General features: G+C 41.9%; 1 protein-coding gene across 4 annotated transcripts in view; it reads left to right on the plus strand.

The window, feature by feature from the left end:
• Positions 1 to 6,656: 6,656 nt before the first annotated feature.
• The window catches only part of DMXL2 (Dmx like 2), a 125,481-nt gene continuing 116,540 nt past the window's right edge, over positions 6,657 to 15,597 (plus strand). For all 4 annotated transcript variants that reach the window (XM_060755281.2, XM_060755283.2, XM_060755282.2 and 1 more), the window contains exon 1: positions 6,657 to 6,860. In XM_060755281.2, coding sequence (XP_060611264.2) covers positions 6,774 to 6,860 — 87 coding nt within the window. In that variant the 5' untranslated portion in view covers positions 6,657 to 6,773. The remainder of the gene's footprint in view (positions 6,861 to 15,597) is intronic.

Raw genomic sequence — 15,597 nt, forward strand, 5'->3', positions numbered from 1 at the left:
TGGCTCAACTCTGTAGTTTTGATTTTATTTATTTATCGTGTCAGGGGCAACCGGACCGTTGTATTACATTTCTAACAGAACAAAACAAACAGATAAAAAAACACAAAGTTTGCAAACTTGATAGTTAATTAAATGTCCTTTGACCAGTATCTGGCCACTTGGAGTGCCTCTGGTGTTGCCGCAAGAAGGTCCTCCATCGTGCATGTTGCAGGGCTCAGGTTGCATTACAGCAGGTGGCCAGTGGTTTGCTCTTCTCCACACTCGCATGTCATGGATTCCACTTTGTGGCCCCATTTCTTAAGATTGACTCTGCATCTTGTGGTGCCAGAGCACAGTCTGTTCAGCACCTTCCAAGTCACCCAGTCTTCTGTGTGCCCAGGAGGGAGTCTCTCATCTGGTATCACCCACGGATTGAGGTGCTGGGTTTTAGCCTGCCACTTTTGGACTCTCGCTTGCTGAGGTGTTCCAGAGAGTGTCTCTGTAGATCTTAGAAAACTATTTCTTGATTTAAGTCGTTGATGTGCTGGCTGATACCCAAACAAGGGATGAGCTGGAGATGTCACTGCCTTGGTCCTTTCACTATTAGCTGTTACTTCCTGGCTAAACAGTGTAATTTCTCCAGTGATGTAGGGTGCAGACACTCCGTGATAATGCAGCATGTCTCATTCAGAGCCACATCCACTGTTTAGTGTGGTGAGATGTGTTCCACACTGGGCATGCATACTCAGCAGCAGAGTAGCATAGCACACGGGCAGATGTCTTCACTGTGTCTGGTTGTGATCCCCAGGTTGTGCCAGTCAGCTTTCATATGATATTGTTTCTAGCACCCACTTTTTTTTCGCTTGATGTTCAGGCAGTGCTTCTTGTAGGTCAGAGCACGGTCCAGAGTGACTCCCAGGTATTTGGGTGCGCTGCAATGCTCCAGTGGGATTCCTTCCCAGGTCATCCTCAGAGTTTTGATAGTTTTGATAGTAGATGGAGGTAAAAGTAAAAGTTTTCCCATGATATTAAGTCTAGTCGTCTCTGACTCTGGGGGTTGGTGCTCATCTCCATTTCTTTTATTTTAAATAGATTTTTATTTCATATAAAGGAATAAGAATAAAGGAAAATGTTTAATATTCCAAGTAAAGTGTGGGAACAATTTAATTAAAGGAAAGTAGGAAAAAAGATAGAGAGGGAAGTGGGTACAAACTGGGAGAACCGAATAATAGCAAAAAAGAAAACAAATATATAAAAATAATTGTAAAAGTGAAAATGAAAAAAGTGAGAAGTAAAAATAAAAAAATAAAATTGTGACTTCCATCTCATCCTTTGCGATTTAGAATTTATCCCAACCGTGATCTTCCAAATAGTAGCTAATGATAATAAAAGTAGGGTGGGGGGAATTAGAAAATGTTCACAAGAAAAAGACTGTAGCCACCATTATGTCCATTTTGTCCATTCTTGATATATTATTCTTAATATACATATAATATTTATAATATTATAATGTAATACAATGTAATACTAGTAATAATAATACAATATTATAGTTATATATTTTCATTACATGTAATATTACTAATGATATTACAATATAATGGTATAGTGCAATATAGTAATATATAATACTGATATTTTACTAAGCTAATAATATAATATATTGTATGAATATATATATTGTAAGCCACTCTGAGTCCCCTTCGGGGTGAGAAGGGTGGCATATAAATGCTGTAAATAAAATAAAATAAATAAATAAATAAATAAATAACATTCACACCTAGCTCCAGCAGACAAGAGTCCTTTGTCCCACCCTGGTCATTCCATAGATATATAAACCCTTTTTCCTAGTTCCAACAGACCTCACTACCTGTGAGGATGCTTGCCATAGATGCAGGCGAAACATCAGGAGAAATGCCTCTAGAACATGGCCATATAGCCAGAAAAAACCTACAACAACCCACTGATTCCAGCCATGAAAGCCTTCGACAATACAATAAATAAATCATTTTTCTTTTTTCTCTTTTATTCGTATTCCTCCACCTGTAGCCAGTTTGTTTGTTTAATGTCCATTTCTAAGACGAAGAGCTGCCATTGTCCATAGACACCTCCAAGGTCATGTGGCTGGCATGAATGCATGAAGCACTGTTACCTTCCCGCTGAAACTGTACCCATTGATCTACTCACATTTGCATGTTTTCAAACTGCTAGGTTGGCAGAAGCTTGGCTAACAGCAGGAGCTCACTCCGCTCCCCAGTTTCAAACCACAGACATTTCCATCAGCAAGTTCAGCAGCTCAGTGGTTTAACCCACTGTGCCACCTGGGTAGTTGTAGTCTTACTTGGTCTTTTTGCCTTGTCTGCCAAAGAGGACCGGGCCTCGCCTAACTACTCATTCCAGGACTCCACGGCATTGAGCCATGGCAGTTAAACTGGTGCCAAACTGCATTAATTGTACAATGTAGATGTATCCCCCATGACTTCCTCATCTAAACGGTTCCAACTCCTGGCTACTATTCAGGAGGCAAAGCATTTAGCATGGCTAATTAACACTTTTTTGGAAATTTGTACTACAGCCCCAAGTCAGGGAATCTGGGGGAATCTGGGAGCTGTAGTACAAAATGTAGCTTCACCAAACTCTGTTTGACTTCTGCATGACAACAAGGTGTTCCCAAGGAGCTTTTATAGAGAGTTTGCCAGTTCCACAAGTGATGAACCTCTTCTGCTTGTCACATGAATGAGAATCCTATGACTGTATGCACCATTTAGTAATAGAAGACTGGGCTCGACACCAAGGTACCCACAGGTATAAGGAAATTTGACTAAATCCATGGCACTCTCACTAATGGAAAGCTTATGTGCCAAAAAGGAAGAGAGAGATGGGGAATGCAACTTTTGCTAAATGGGAAAATATGATCTCTTTTAGGTGAGATGTTTGCGAATTATTTATAACTCTTTGCTCCATTTGCTCCAACCCTAACACCAAAGGATCACAATCTTAGACTTCAGCGCTTCTCCCAAAACTGGTCCAACCTACCCAAAATCAACAAGATCTGGCTACCAGTATTTATTTACTTTATTTACTGTTATAATTTTAAACTCAAACACAGGAAAACTCCAGACAAGAAACAATCAGGAACACCTAATCACTTCTCAACAAAAGGTTCTCCCAGGCAGTAACAACTCACACCTAAAAATATGTGTGTGTGAATCATATATATCTATCTATATCTATGGCTGGATGGCTCTTTGTCAGGAGGGCTTTGATTACGTTTTCTTGCCCTGGTGAAGGGAGTTGGATTGGATGGCCTTAGGTATTTTCTGTTGGTCAGGGGGGTTCTGTGTGGGAAATTTGACCCAATTTTGTCATTGGTGGAGTTCAGATTTTAGGTGTACTATAAATCCCAGTAACGACAACTCCCACATGTCAAGGTTTACTTCCCCCAACCTCCATCTGTGTTCACATTTGGGCATATTGATTATTCATGCCAAGTTTGGTCCAGATCCATCATTGTTTGAGTCTATAGTGCTCTCTGGGTGTAGATGAACTACAACTCCCAAACTCAAGGTCAATGCCCACAAAACCCTTCTAGTGTTTTCTGTTGGTCATGGGAGTCCTGTGTGCCAAGTCTGGTTCAATTCTATCATTGTGTGGGGTTCAGAATGCTCTTTGATTGTAGGGGAACTATAAATCCCAGCAACTACAACGCCCAAGTGACAAAATAAAAAAAATTGTGATGGTCACTCCTTGCGTTAGTAGCTGTCTTGTGTCCAAATTTGGTGTCAATTCACCCAGTGGGTTTTGAGTTCCGTTAATCCCACAAACGAACATTACATTTTTATTTATATAGACTAGCTGTACCCTCCACACATTGCTGTGGCCAACCTTCCCTCCCTCTTTCTCTCCTTCCTTTCCTCTACTTCTTTCTTCCTATATATCTTCTTCTTTCTTCCATCTCTACCTGTTTCTTTCTTCAATTTCTTTGCTCTTTGGTTACATCCTCCCTTCTTTCCCTTTCCCTTTTTTATTTCCTTCTCTCCTTCCTTGTTTCTCTCCCTTTCTTTCTTTCTTTCTTTCTTTCCTTCCTTCTTTTCCTCCCTCCTTCCCCTTTCCCTCCTTCATTCCTTCCCTCTTTCCCTCCTTCTCTCATTACTTCTTGACAGTCCCTTCCAATTCTATTCTGTAAGTCTATTTAATTTGTATTATATAGTAATATATAATAGTAAAATATTATATAGTAATGTATATAACAATATATAAAATATTGTATTTTTATCTTACATAGAAAGAAGGAAAGGAAGAAGGAAGGAAGGAAGGAAGGAAGGAAGGAAAAGGGGGGAAGGGAAGAGGGAAAGAAGGGAAGGAAGGAAAGGAAAGAAGGAGGGACAGGAAGGAAGGAAGGAAGGAAGGAAGGAAGAAGGGAAAGGAAGGAGTGGGTGAAGAAAGGAGGGAGGGAAGGAAATGAAGGGGAAGGAAATGAAGAAAGGGAAAGGAGGAGGAAAGGGAGGGAGGGAGGAAGGAAGGAAGAAGGGAAAGGAAGGAGTGGGTGAAGAAAGGAGGGAGGGAAGGAAATGAAGGGGAAGGAAATGAAGAAAGGGAAAGGAGGAGGAAAGGAAGGGAGGAAGGAAGGAAGGAAGAAAGAAGGGAAAGGAAGGAGTGGGTGAAGAAAGGAGGGAGGGAAGGAAATGAAGGGGAAGGAAATGAAGAAAGGGAAAGGAGGAGGAAAGGGAGGGATGAAGGAAGGAAGGAAGGAAGGAAGAAGGGAAAGGAAGGAGTGGGTGAAGAAAGGAGGGAGGGAAGGAAATGAAGGGGAAGGAAATGAAGAAAGGGAAAGGAGGAGGAAAGGAAGGGAGGAAGGAAGGAAGGAAGGAAGAAGGGAAAGGAAGGAGTGGGTGAAGAAAGGAGGGAGGGAAGGAAATGAAGGGGAAGGAAATGAAGAAAGGGAAAGGAGGAGGAAAGGGAGGGAGGAAGGAAGGAAGAAGGGAAAGGAAGGAGTGGGTGAAGAAAGGAGGGAGGGAAGGAAATGAAGGGGAAGGAAATGAAGAAAGGGAAAGGAGGAGGAAAGGAAAGGTGGGAAGGTGGAAGGAAAAGAAGGAAAGGAAAGGAAGAAGGAAGGAGGGACAGGATGGAAGGGAAGGAGGGAAAGAAGGAAAGGAAGGAGGGAGGGACAGGAAGGGAAGGAAGGGGGGGGAAGCAAAGGAAGGGAAGGAAGGAAGAAAAGGGGGGAGAAAAGAAGGGAAGGGAGTGAGGGAGAGGAGGAGTGGAGAACATACATTGGGTTGTTAGGTGTCTTGTGTCCAAATTTGGTGCCAATTGCCCCAGGGGGGTTTTGAGTTCTGTTAATCCCACAAACGAACATTACATTTTTATTTATATAGATTATATTATTATGATTATTGTTGATTTCAATGGCTTCTCTGTGTAGCCTGGCATGGTAGTTGTGAAGAGTGGTCCAGCATTGTGAATAATAGCATTGAATGATCATCAAGGCATGATCATCAAGTTTGCAGACGACACCAAATTGGGAGGGATAGCCAATAGTCCAGAGGACAGGCTCAGAATTCAAAACGATCTTGACAGATTAGAGAGATGGGCCAAAACTAACAAAATGAAGTTCAACAGTGACAAATGCAAGATACTCCACTTTGGCAGAAAAAATGAAATGCAAAGATACAGAATGGGGGACACCTGGCTCGAGAGCAGTACGTGTGAAAAAGATCTTGGAGTCCTCGTGGACAACAAGTTAAATATGAGCCAACAATGTGATGTGGCGGCAAAAAAAGCCAATGGGATTTTGGCCTGCATCAATAGGAGCATAGTGTCTAGATCTAGCGAAGTAATGCTACCCCTCTATTCTGCTTTGGTTAGACCACACCTGGAATATTGTGTCCAATTCTGGGCACCACAATTCAAGAGAGATATTGACAAGCTGGAATGTGTCCAGAGGAGGGCGACTAAAATGATCAAGAGTCTGGAGAACAAGCCCTATGAGGAGTGGCTTAGGGAACTGGGCATGTTTAGCCTGAAGAAGAGAAGGCTGAGAGGAGATATGATAGCCATGTATAAATATGTGAGAGGAAGCCACAGGGAAGAGGGAGCAAGCTTGTTTTCTGCTTCCTTGGAGACTAGGACGTGGAACAATGGCTTCAAACTACAAGAGAGGAGATTCCATCTGAACATGAGGAAGAACTTCCTGACTGTGAGAGCCGTTCAGCAGTGGAACTCTCTGCCCCGGAGTGTGGTGGAGGCTCCTTCTTTGGAAGCTTTTAAGCAGAGGCTGGATGGCCATCTGTCAGGGGTGATTTGAATTCAATATTCCTGCTTCTTAGCCGAATGGGGTTGGACTGGATGGCCCATGAGGTCTCCTCCAACTCTAGGATTCTATGATTCTATGAGTAGCCATGAAGCTGCAGTATATCTCATAGGCTACAACCTCCAGGATGCCCTATAATATTTCCATAATATAATATGTCCATAAAATGATAATAGCAATGTGTCCCCTGAACTCCCCTGGCTGGAGGAGCTCTTCTGCGCATGCGCACCTGCTGCGGCCAGACTCCTCTCTTTCTCTCCACCTAGCATGGACTCTACTACATAGCCGGGCTCTATTTCCCTGGCGCGCGCATGCGCACTTCGCCCTTTCGCTCCCAATTGCCGCTGAGGCGGCGCCGGTGTCGGGAGCGCGCACGTAAGAGAGAGAGGGCGAGAGCGAGCCCAGCCGAAGAGGTTCCCCTCTTCCGTCAGGCGAGAGAGAGGGAGGGAGGCGGCGGCGGAGGAGGAGGAAGGAGGCCGCCATGCATCTGCACCAGGTGCTCACCGGGGCCGTCAACCCGGGAGACAACTGCTACTCGGTGGGCAGCGTCGAGGACACCCCCTTCACGGTGAGGAGGATGGTTTGGACCAAGGCAAACCCTCATCATCATCCCCCCCCTTTTTTACTCTGAGTTGGTTTGGCCCAGCTCGGCCTCTCCCTTCAGAAAGGCCGATCTGGGCCAAACCAATACAGAATAGAGGGGGGGGGGGGAGTGTGGGATGTCATTGTGAGAATGATGCCAATGACATTAGGTTTTCCAAATCCCTCTCTGGGAATTCTCTCTCCCCCCCCCCCCCCTTTAAAAAAAAGGCTGACTGGGGCAATTAATATGTCTGAATTGTTGTTTTGTTGTTGTTATTGTTGTTGTTATCATTATTATTGTTGTGATACATTTGCACCCACTTTGCCCCAGGAAGCTCACAGTTTAAACAGCAATATGTGTCATGCTTGCAAACTCATCCTTGTGTGCATTATATAATGTGGACATATCAGATATACTGGTACTGATGCCATTATTATTATTCATTTGTGTGTGTGTATATATATATATATATATATATGGTACTGGTGCCATTGTTATTACTTATTTCTGTTTGTGTGTGTGTGTGTATATATTCACATATCAGATATACTGGTACTGATGCCATTATTATTATTATTTGTGTGTGTGTGTGTGTGTGTGTGTATATGTGTGTGTGGTACTGGTGCCATTGTTATTACTTATTTCTGTGTGTGTGTGTATAATATGTGTGTGTATATATATATATATATATATATATTCACATATCAGATATACCAGTACAGATGCCATTATTACTATTTATTTGTGTGTGTATATATATTCACATACCAGATACACTGGTACTGATGCCATTATTATTATTATTTATTTGTGTGTGTGTGTGTATATATATATATATATGGTACTGGTACCATTGCTATTACTTATTTCTGTGTGTGTGTGTGTGTATAACATATCAGATACACTGGTACTGATGCCATTATTATTATTATTATTATTATTATTATTATTATTTATTTGTGTGTGTGTATATATATTCATATCAGATACACTGGTACTGATGCCATTATAATTATTATTTATTTGTTTGTGTGTGTGTGTGTGTGGGGGGGGGGTACTGGTGCCATTGTTATTACTTATTTCTGTTTGTGTGTGTGTGTGTGTGTGTATTCACATATCAGATACACTGGTACTGATTCCATTATTATTATTATTTATTTGTGTGTGTCTGGTGTCTGCCTATATATATATATAGAGAGAGAGAGAGAGGTGCTGATGCCATTATTATTATTTACTAGCTTGGGGACCCGGCGTTGCCCGGGTTATTAGAGAAAGTGGGTAATGGCGGTTCTGTATGCCAAGTTTGGACTTTATTGGTCTTTGGATAATGGCTGCATTATTTTCAGGAAGTGAGTGAAGGTACCTGAAGTCCCATCATCCATGGGCCATCCTCCTACAAACAGCAGCAGGATATAGAGTGGGTCATGGGGGCTCTGTGTGCCAAGTTTGGTCTTTATCAGTCATTAGATGAGGGTGGCAGTGGTGTCAGTAAGTGAGTGAAGGTACTGCAAGTCCCATCATCCATTGTCAAATTCTTCCAAACCGCACCAGGATGTAGAGTGGGTCATGCTGGGTCTCTGTGTAAATTGTGGTCCTGATCCATCATTGTTGTCAGTTGTAATGGTCTTAGGAAGGGAGTGCAGGTATTGCAAGTCCCATCGTCCATGGTGCACCCTCCTTCAAACTGCACCTGGATGTAGAGTGCGTCATGGAGACTCAGTGTGCCAAGTTTGGTCTTTATCGGTAATTGGATGAGCGTTGCAGTGGTCTCAGGAATTGCGCAAAAGTACTGCAAGTCTCATAATCCATGGTCTATCCCCAGCCAAACACACACCAGGAGGTAAAGTGGGTCATGAGAGGTCTATGTGGCAAGTTTGGTCCTGATCAGACATTGGATGAGGTTAACAGCGGTCTCAGAATGTGAGTGATGGTACTGTAAGTCCCATCATCCAAAGTCGATCCTCCTTCAAACTGCAGCAGGATGCAGAGTGGGTCATGGGGGCTCTGTGTGCCAAGTTTGATCTTGATCAGACATTAGATGAGGGTTGCAGCTGTCTTGGGAAGGGAGTGGTGGTACTTCAAGTCCCATCATCCATGGTCTGTCCTCCTCAAAAGTGCACCAGGATGTAGAGTGGGTCATGGGGACTCTGTGTGCCAAGTTTGGTCTTGATCAGTCATTGGCAAGGATCTCAGTGGTCTCAGGAAGTGAGTGAAGTGACTGCAAGTCCCATCATCCATTTTCAAATTCTTCCAAACCGCACCAGGATGTAGAGTGGATTATGCGGGCTCTCTGTGTAAATTGTGGTCCTGATCCATCATCGTTGGCGGTTGTAATGGTCTTATGAAGGGAGTGCAGGTATTGGAAGTCCCATCGTCCATGGTGCATCTTCCTTCAAACTGCACTTGGATGTAGAGTGCGTCATGGAGACTCAGTGTGCCAAGTTTGGTATTTTTTGGTAATTGGATGAGGGTTGCAGTGGTCTGAAGAACTGAGCAATGGTACTGCAAGTCCCATAATCCACGGTCCATTCCCGGCCAAACCACACCAGGACGTAAAGTGGGCCATGAGAGGTCTCTGTGCGAAGTTTGGTCCTGATCAGTCATTGGATAAGGTTAACAGCGGTCTCAGAATGTGAGTGGTGGTACTGCAAGCCCCATCATCCATCGTTCATACTCCTCCAAACTGCAGTAGGATGTAGAGTGGGTGATGGGGGCTCTGTGTGCCTATTTCGGTCTGTATTGGGAGTGTTCTGACCCAGCCCCCGGCCTTTCCTTTCCTCTCTTTCTCATCTCGGAATGTTGGATTTGAGGCTGGCCAATCAGAGACCATATGCAAATTTCCTTCTGTCATGCCCCGTTTCTGCCATGAACCCTCTTCTCCACCAGGGGCTCCTATTGAAGCTGGCCAATCAGAGACCATATGCAAATAGCACCACAGCGGCAGCCAATCAGAACGCTGGCACATACACCGCCCTCCACAATTCCGATACAAACACTCTTCTTTATTATATATATAGATTTCTGTGTGTGTGTGTGTATTCACATATCAGATACACTGGTACTGATGTCATTATAATTATTTATTTGTGTGTGTCTGCATATATATGGTACTGATTCCATTATTATTGATTTCTGTTTGTGTGTGTGTATATATATATATACATATATATACATATATTCACATATCAGATGTACTGGTACGGATGCCATTATTATTTATTTCTGTTTGTGTGTGTATTATCTATCCATCCATAACTATCTATATATATTCTTATATCAGATATACTAGTACTGATTCCATTATTATTATTATTATTATTATTATTATTATTATTGTGTGTGTGTATATATATATATATATATTCACATATCAGATATACTAGTATTGATGCTATTATTTCTGTTTTTGTGTGTATGTGTGTGTGTGTATATATATATTCTTATATCAGATATACTAGTACTGATGCTATTATTTATTTCTGTTCGTGTGTGTATGTGTGTATATATATACATATATTCACATATCAGATATACTGGTGCTGATGCCATTATTATTATTATTTGTATTTGTGTGTGTGTGTATGTATGTATATATATATATATATATATATATTCACATATCAGATATAGTGGTACTGATGCCATTATTATTAAGTATTTATTTATTTGTGTGTGTACATTTGAACATATTAGATATACTGGTACTGATTCCATTATTATTATTTATTTGTCTCTCTCTCTCTCTCTCTGTATGTGTATGTATATTTATATGTATATACACACATACATATAATGTATGTATATACACACATACATTTAGACATACTGGTGCTGATGGTACTTGTGCCATTGCTATTATATATATATATACATATCAGCACTTTTATCTCGATAGAGATACAAAGCCACTCCCAACCTGAAGAAACAGTGTGGTTTAAAATTCACAACATACACATATTAAAATAGATTTAAGCAAACCAGTCAGTTAAAATCCCATAAAGCATTTAAAACATTTTTAAAAAGTCAAATAACACTACAGCACCCCCTTGGCTTGAGATAGATAGATATGACAGATGCATAGACTCTTGTCTTGTTGGGGGTTTTTTTGGGGGTGGGGATGTTTGTTTTTCTAGTTTTTCTCCCTCTATTTAAGCAGTTTCATTTTTTCTTGGTCTCTACTTGCTGTATAATTTGCTTAAAAGTTGAAAAATTTTAAAGATCATATAGGGTTGTATATATCATACATGTTGTACATACATTAATGCAGGTGTACACATAAGCACAAGCTTAATTTGATTATTTTTGCAATTCTGAATAGAAATCAATTCTGGGAGACAAGAAGCGTCGACAGTGTTCTGTAGGCATATAGGTCTTGCTTTTATGGTTCTCTATAGATGTATATATTAAGTACAAAACTACAGAAGTACATACGATTTGTGTATATATAATTCCTGTGCTGGGTTGTGTAGTTGATCCCAAAGAGGCTCACAATGTAATGTATTTGGTACTGTGTATATGCTGCTTATCTCTGTTTGTCTTTTGGGATAGATTAATGTCTGTGGTTTCCTTTATCTCTCTTTATCTCGCTGAGTTGCTGGGGAACTGGCTGAGGGTTAAAGATTACTAATAAATGCATAGGAATTTCCTATAGTGTCCCAGCGGGGTTTTGAGTGAATAATTGAGGGTGTTGGGTGGGCAATAAAGTTGACCATTGACTAAACATATGTACATACATGGCCTGGCCTCTTTCGTTGGTATGTTTTGAGATAGATCTTGTAGAAATCAGGCAGCAAAGCTTCTCATAACATAGGAGATCAAGTGGCTGTTGGCTTGGCCTATACCTCTCGCCCGTGCCTTCCTTGTAGTGAAGATAACCTATCTTTAGGTAGGGAAAAATGCAATTATTCATGAAGACTGAAACAGTGTGCTGGGCCTTCCTTGTGCAGTGATTATTTATAGATGGGGGCTGTAGGCAGTCTAGCTTCTCAAGTGTGTTGCTAGAGGCGTGTTGAAATACCAGGACAGAGCTGGTGGCAAGTCACTGCTGTCTGGTTTTCCATCCACACTGTAGAATTATTGTACTTTGACTGCCCTAGCTCCATCCTGTGTAATATCGGGATTTGTCGTTTGTTGTAGCACCTTCTCTGACAGGGAAGGGCAAATATCTCACAAAACTACAACCCCCAGATTCCCATGGCAAACAATGTGGTGTCAAACTGGGGTGATTCTGCAGTGTGGATACAACCTAGATTAGGTTGGGTTGTTTAGTTGCTCGGATGAAATACCAGCATTGGCCTTGCCTCCTTTTATGTTTTCCTGATGTAATTATGTGTGTGTTTTTGTCCCCCATTTCCCCCCCCCCCCAGTGCAGTAATGACTTTTTTCATGTCAGGAGAAACTGCAAGTCACTTCTGGTGTGAGAGGATTGGCCGTCTGCAAGGATGTTGCCCAGGGGATGCCCGGCTCTCCCCAGATTCGAACCGCTGACCTATCGGTCAGTAGTCCTGCCAGCACAAGGGTTTAACCCATTGCACCACTGAGGGCTCCAGTAATGACTTTAGCCCCCCCCCCCCTTTTTTTTTGGTCGTGTCAGGAGCATTAAAATGAGAAACTGCAAGTCGCTTCTGGTGTGAGAGAATTGGCCGTCTGCAAGGACGTTGCCCAGGGGACGCCTGGATGATTTGATGTTTTTATCATCCTTGTGGGAGGCTTCTCTCATGTCCCCGCATGGGGAGCTGAAGCTGACAGAGGGAGCTCAACCGGCTCTCCCCAGATTCAAACCGCTGACCTATCTGTCAATAGTCCTGACATCACAAGGGTTTAACCCATTGCACCACCGGGGGCTCCAGTAATGACTTCAGGCCCATTTTTTTTGTCGTGTCAGGAGCGACCTGAGAAACTGCAAGTCGCTTCTGGTGTGAGAGAATTGGCCATATGCAAGGACGTTGTCCAGGGGACGCCCGGATGTTTGATGTTTTTCCATCCTTGTGGGAGGCTACTCTCATGTCCTCGCATGAGGAGCTGGAGCTGATACAGGGAGCTTATCCGCCTCTCCCCAGATTCGAACCTGCAACCTGTCTGTCTTCAGTCCTTCCGGCACAAGGATTTAACCCACTGCACCACCAGGCCCATTGATAAGTGGGGAGATAAATGCTTATCTGAAATAGTCCAGCTTCCCACAGAATATGTAGTAACACTGTTCTCTGATATGACATTGAGAACTGGTCTCTCTCTCTCTCTCTCTCTCTCTCTGGATATATATATATTCAAATTAAATATAATGTATAATGGTATGAAATGCCATGTCCTGTGTTCTGATAAAATTATATTTAGTTGCAGCTGTCTCAAATACTTTTTCAGTCATTGATGAGCTTTGTCATTGAACGCCATTGAATGGAATGTAAATATTGGCTCAAAATAAAACTGGAAGGGAGAGAGAGAGAGATCTGACAGCTCACAAAATGCTCTCTCCTCCTGCCCTGTAGTTTATTAGCTTATTTACTTATAAAATACTGATATTTATAATTTGGGAAAATATGTTGTACATGTTAATCTTTATGACAGGGTAATGCAAGCCTTTTTGGTTATTTCTGCTACATTATGATGAATATTATATCTATAACAAGAACCTCCGGGGCATGTTGACAGACGTTTATGTGTAAAATTATCTTACATTTTTTAAAAGTAGTCTAGTCAGTCTAATGGAAAGTATAGGATTCTGTAGTATTTCTCTTTTCTGCTGCTATGCAGCTTTACTGGTGTCTAAAAGCACTGCATGGCCATTGCTGGTTGTGACATTTGCAGAAACCATAGTAGTTCTTCCAACACAGAGAAATTCAAGTCTCCATTCAGTAATTTGTGGTCGACAGTAGATGACAATTTTGGTCTACTTTTCTCCGAATTTTGATCAAATCAAAAGGAATGGATTCGTTTGTGAATGAGCTACATTTCTTTTCATACTGATTCACTAGTAGTGCCAAAACAGGCCATAAAATGAAGGATTGAAAGAGAGAGACTAGAAAGGGACTCCCTTTCATAGAACATGTTTGGCACAAAAGTGCTCTGTGTATGTACGCTGTGGATGAGAAAGTGTCTGCTTTAAAGTCATGATTAAAGAGAGAGTAATCATTTTAATGCTCCAATAATCTACTTCCGGCCAAGCACTAAATGACGGTAGACTTCAAGGTCTTTCATTGTTGTGATGCCTCCTCCTCCAATAATATTGCTTTTGTTTGCTTGTGCTTTGGTTTTTTTATTGTACCAATGCAGTAAGCTGTTCTATTCCAAAGCGACCTGGTTTTCTGTTGGTCTTGAAGTCTCAGGATTAAAACATTTGAATTACATCCTGAGCCCACGATCTTAAATATTCAATTCATAAGTGGAATCCTAGAGTTGGAAGAGACCTCTTGCACCATCCAGTCCAACCCCATTCTGCCAAGAAGCAGGAAAATTGCATTCAAAGCACCCTCAGTAGATGGTCATCAAGCCTCTGTTTCAAAGACTCCAAAGAAGGAGCCTCCAACACACTCTGGGGCAGAGAGTTCCACTGCTGAACAGCTCTCACAGTTAGGAAGTTCTTCCTAATGTTCAGGTGGAATCTCCTTTCATAGAATCAAAGAGTTGGAAGAGACCTCATGGGCCATCCAGTCCAACCCCCTGCCAAGAAGCAGGAATATTGCATTCAAATCACCCCTGACAGATGGCCATCCAGCCTCTGCTTAAAAGCTTCCAAAGAAGGAGCCTCCACCACACTCCGGGGCAGAGAGTTCCACTGCTGAACGGCTCTCACAGTCAGGAAGTTCTTCCTAATGTTCAGATGGAATCTCCTCTCTTGTAGTTTGAAGCCATTGTTCCGCGTCTTTCATGTACTTTGAATCCATTGTTCTGCATCCTTGTCTCCAGGGCAGCAGAAAACAAAAATAATTAAATTAAACAGATCCGGTAGTGCTGATGTCTGATAATTTGGAGCTATTAATTTCCGAGTGAAGTGGTAACATCATACTATCTGTAGCACTACCTATTTGGGAAATTAAAATATCATATGGTAATGTTGGAAATGTTCCTGGGTAAGCTGGAGTTCCCAGTGATGTTGCTCAGAAAGTGCAAGTTTGTCAGCCATCTACATTTTTTGGAATATTTCCATATATATTATATTATATTATCTATATAAATAAAAATGTAATTTTCGTTTGTGGGATTAACAGAACTCAAAAACCACTGGACGAATTGATATCAAATTTGGACACAAGACACCTAACAATCCAAAGTATGCCCTTCACTCAAAAAAATTGATTTTGTCATTTGGGAGTTGTAGTTGTTGGGATTTATATTTCACCTACAATCAAAGAGCATTCTTAACTCCACCAACGATGGAATTGAACAAAACTTGGCACACAGTTCTCCCATGACCAACAGAAAATACTGGAAGGGTTTGGTGGGCAGTGTCCTTTGGTTTTGGAGTTGTAGTTCGCCTACATCCAGAGATCACTGTGGACTCAAACACTAATGGATCTGGACCAAACTCTACACAAATACTCAATATGCCCAAATGTGAACACTGGTGGAGTTTGGGGAAAATAGACCTTGACATTTGGGAGTTGTAGTTGCTGGGCTTTATAGTTCACCTACAATCACAGAGCATTCTGAACCCCACGAACGATAGAATTGGGCCAAACCTCCCACACAGAACCCCCATGTGGGCCACAGCAATGTGTGGCAGGGG

Source organism: Anolis sagrei, chromosome 9, assembly GCF_037176765.1.
Source record: "Anolis sagrei isolate rAnoSag1 chromosome 9, rAnoSag1.mat, whole genome shotgun sequence".
Lineage (NCBI taxonomy): Eukaryota > Metazoa > Chordata > Lepidosauria > Squamata > Dactyloidae > Anolis > Anolis sagrei.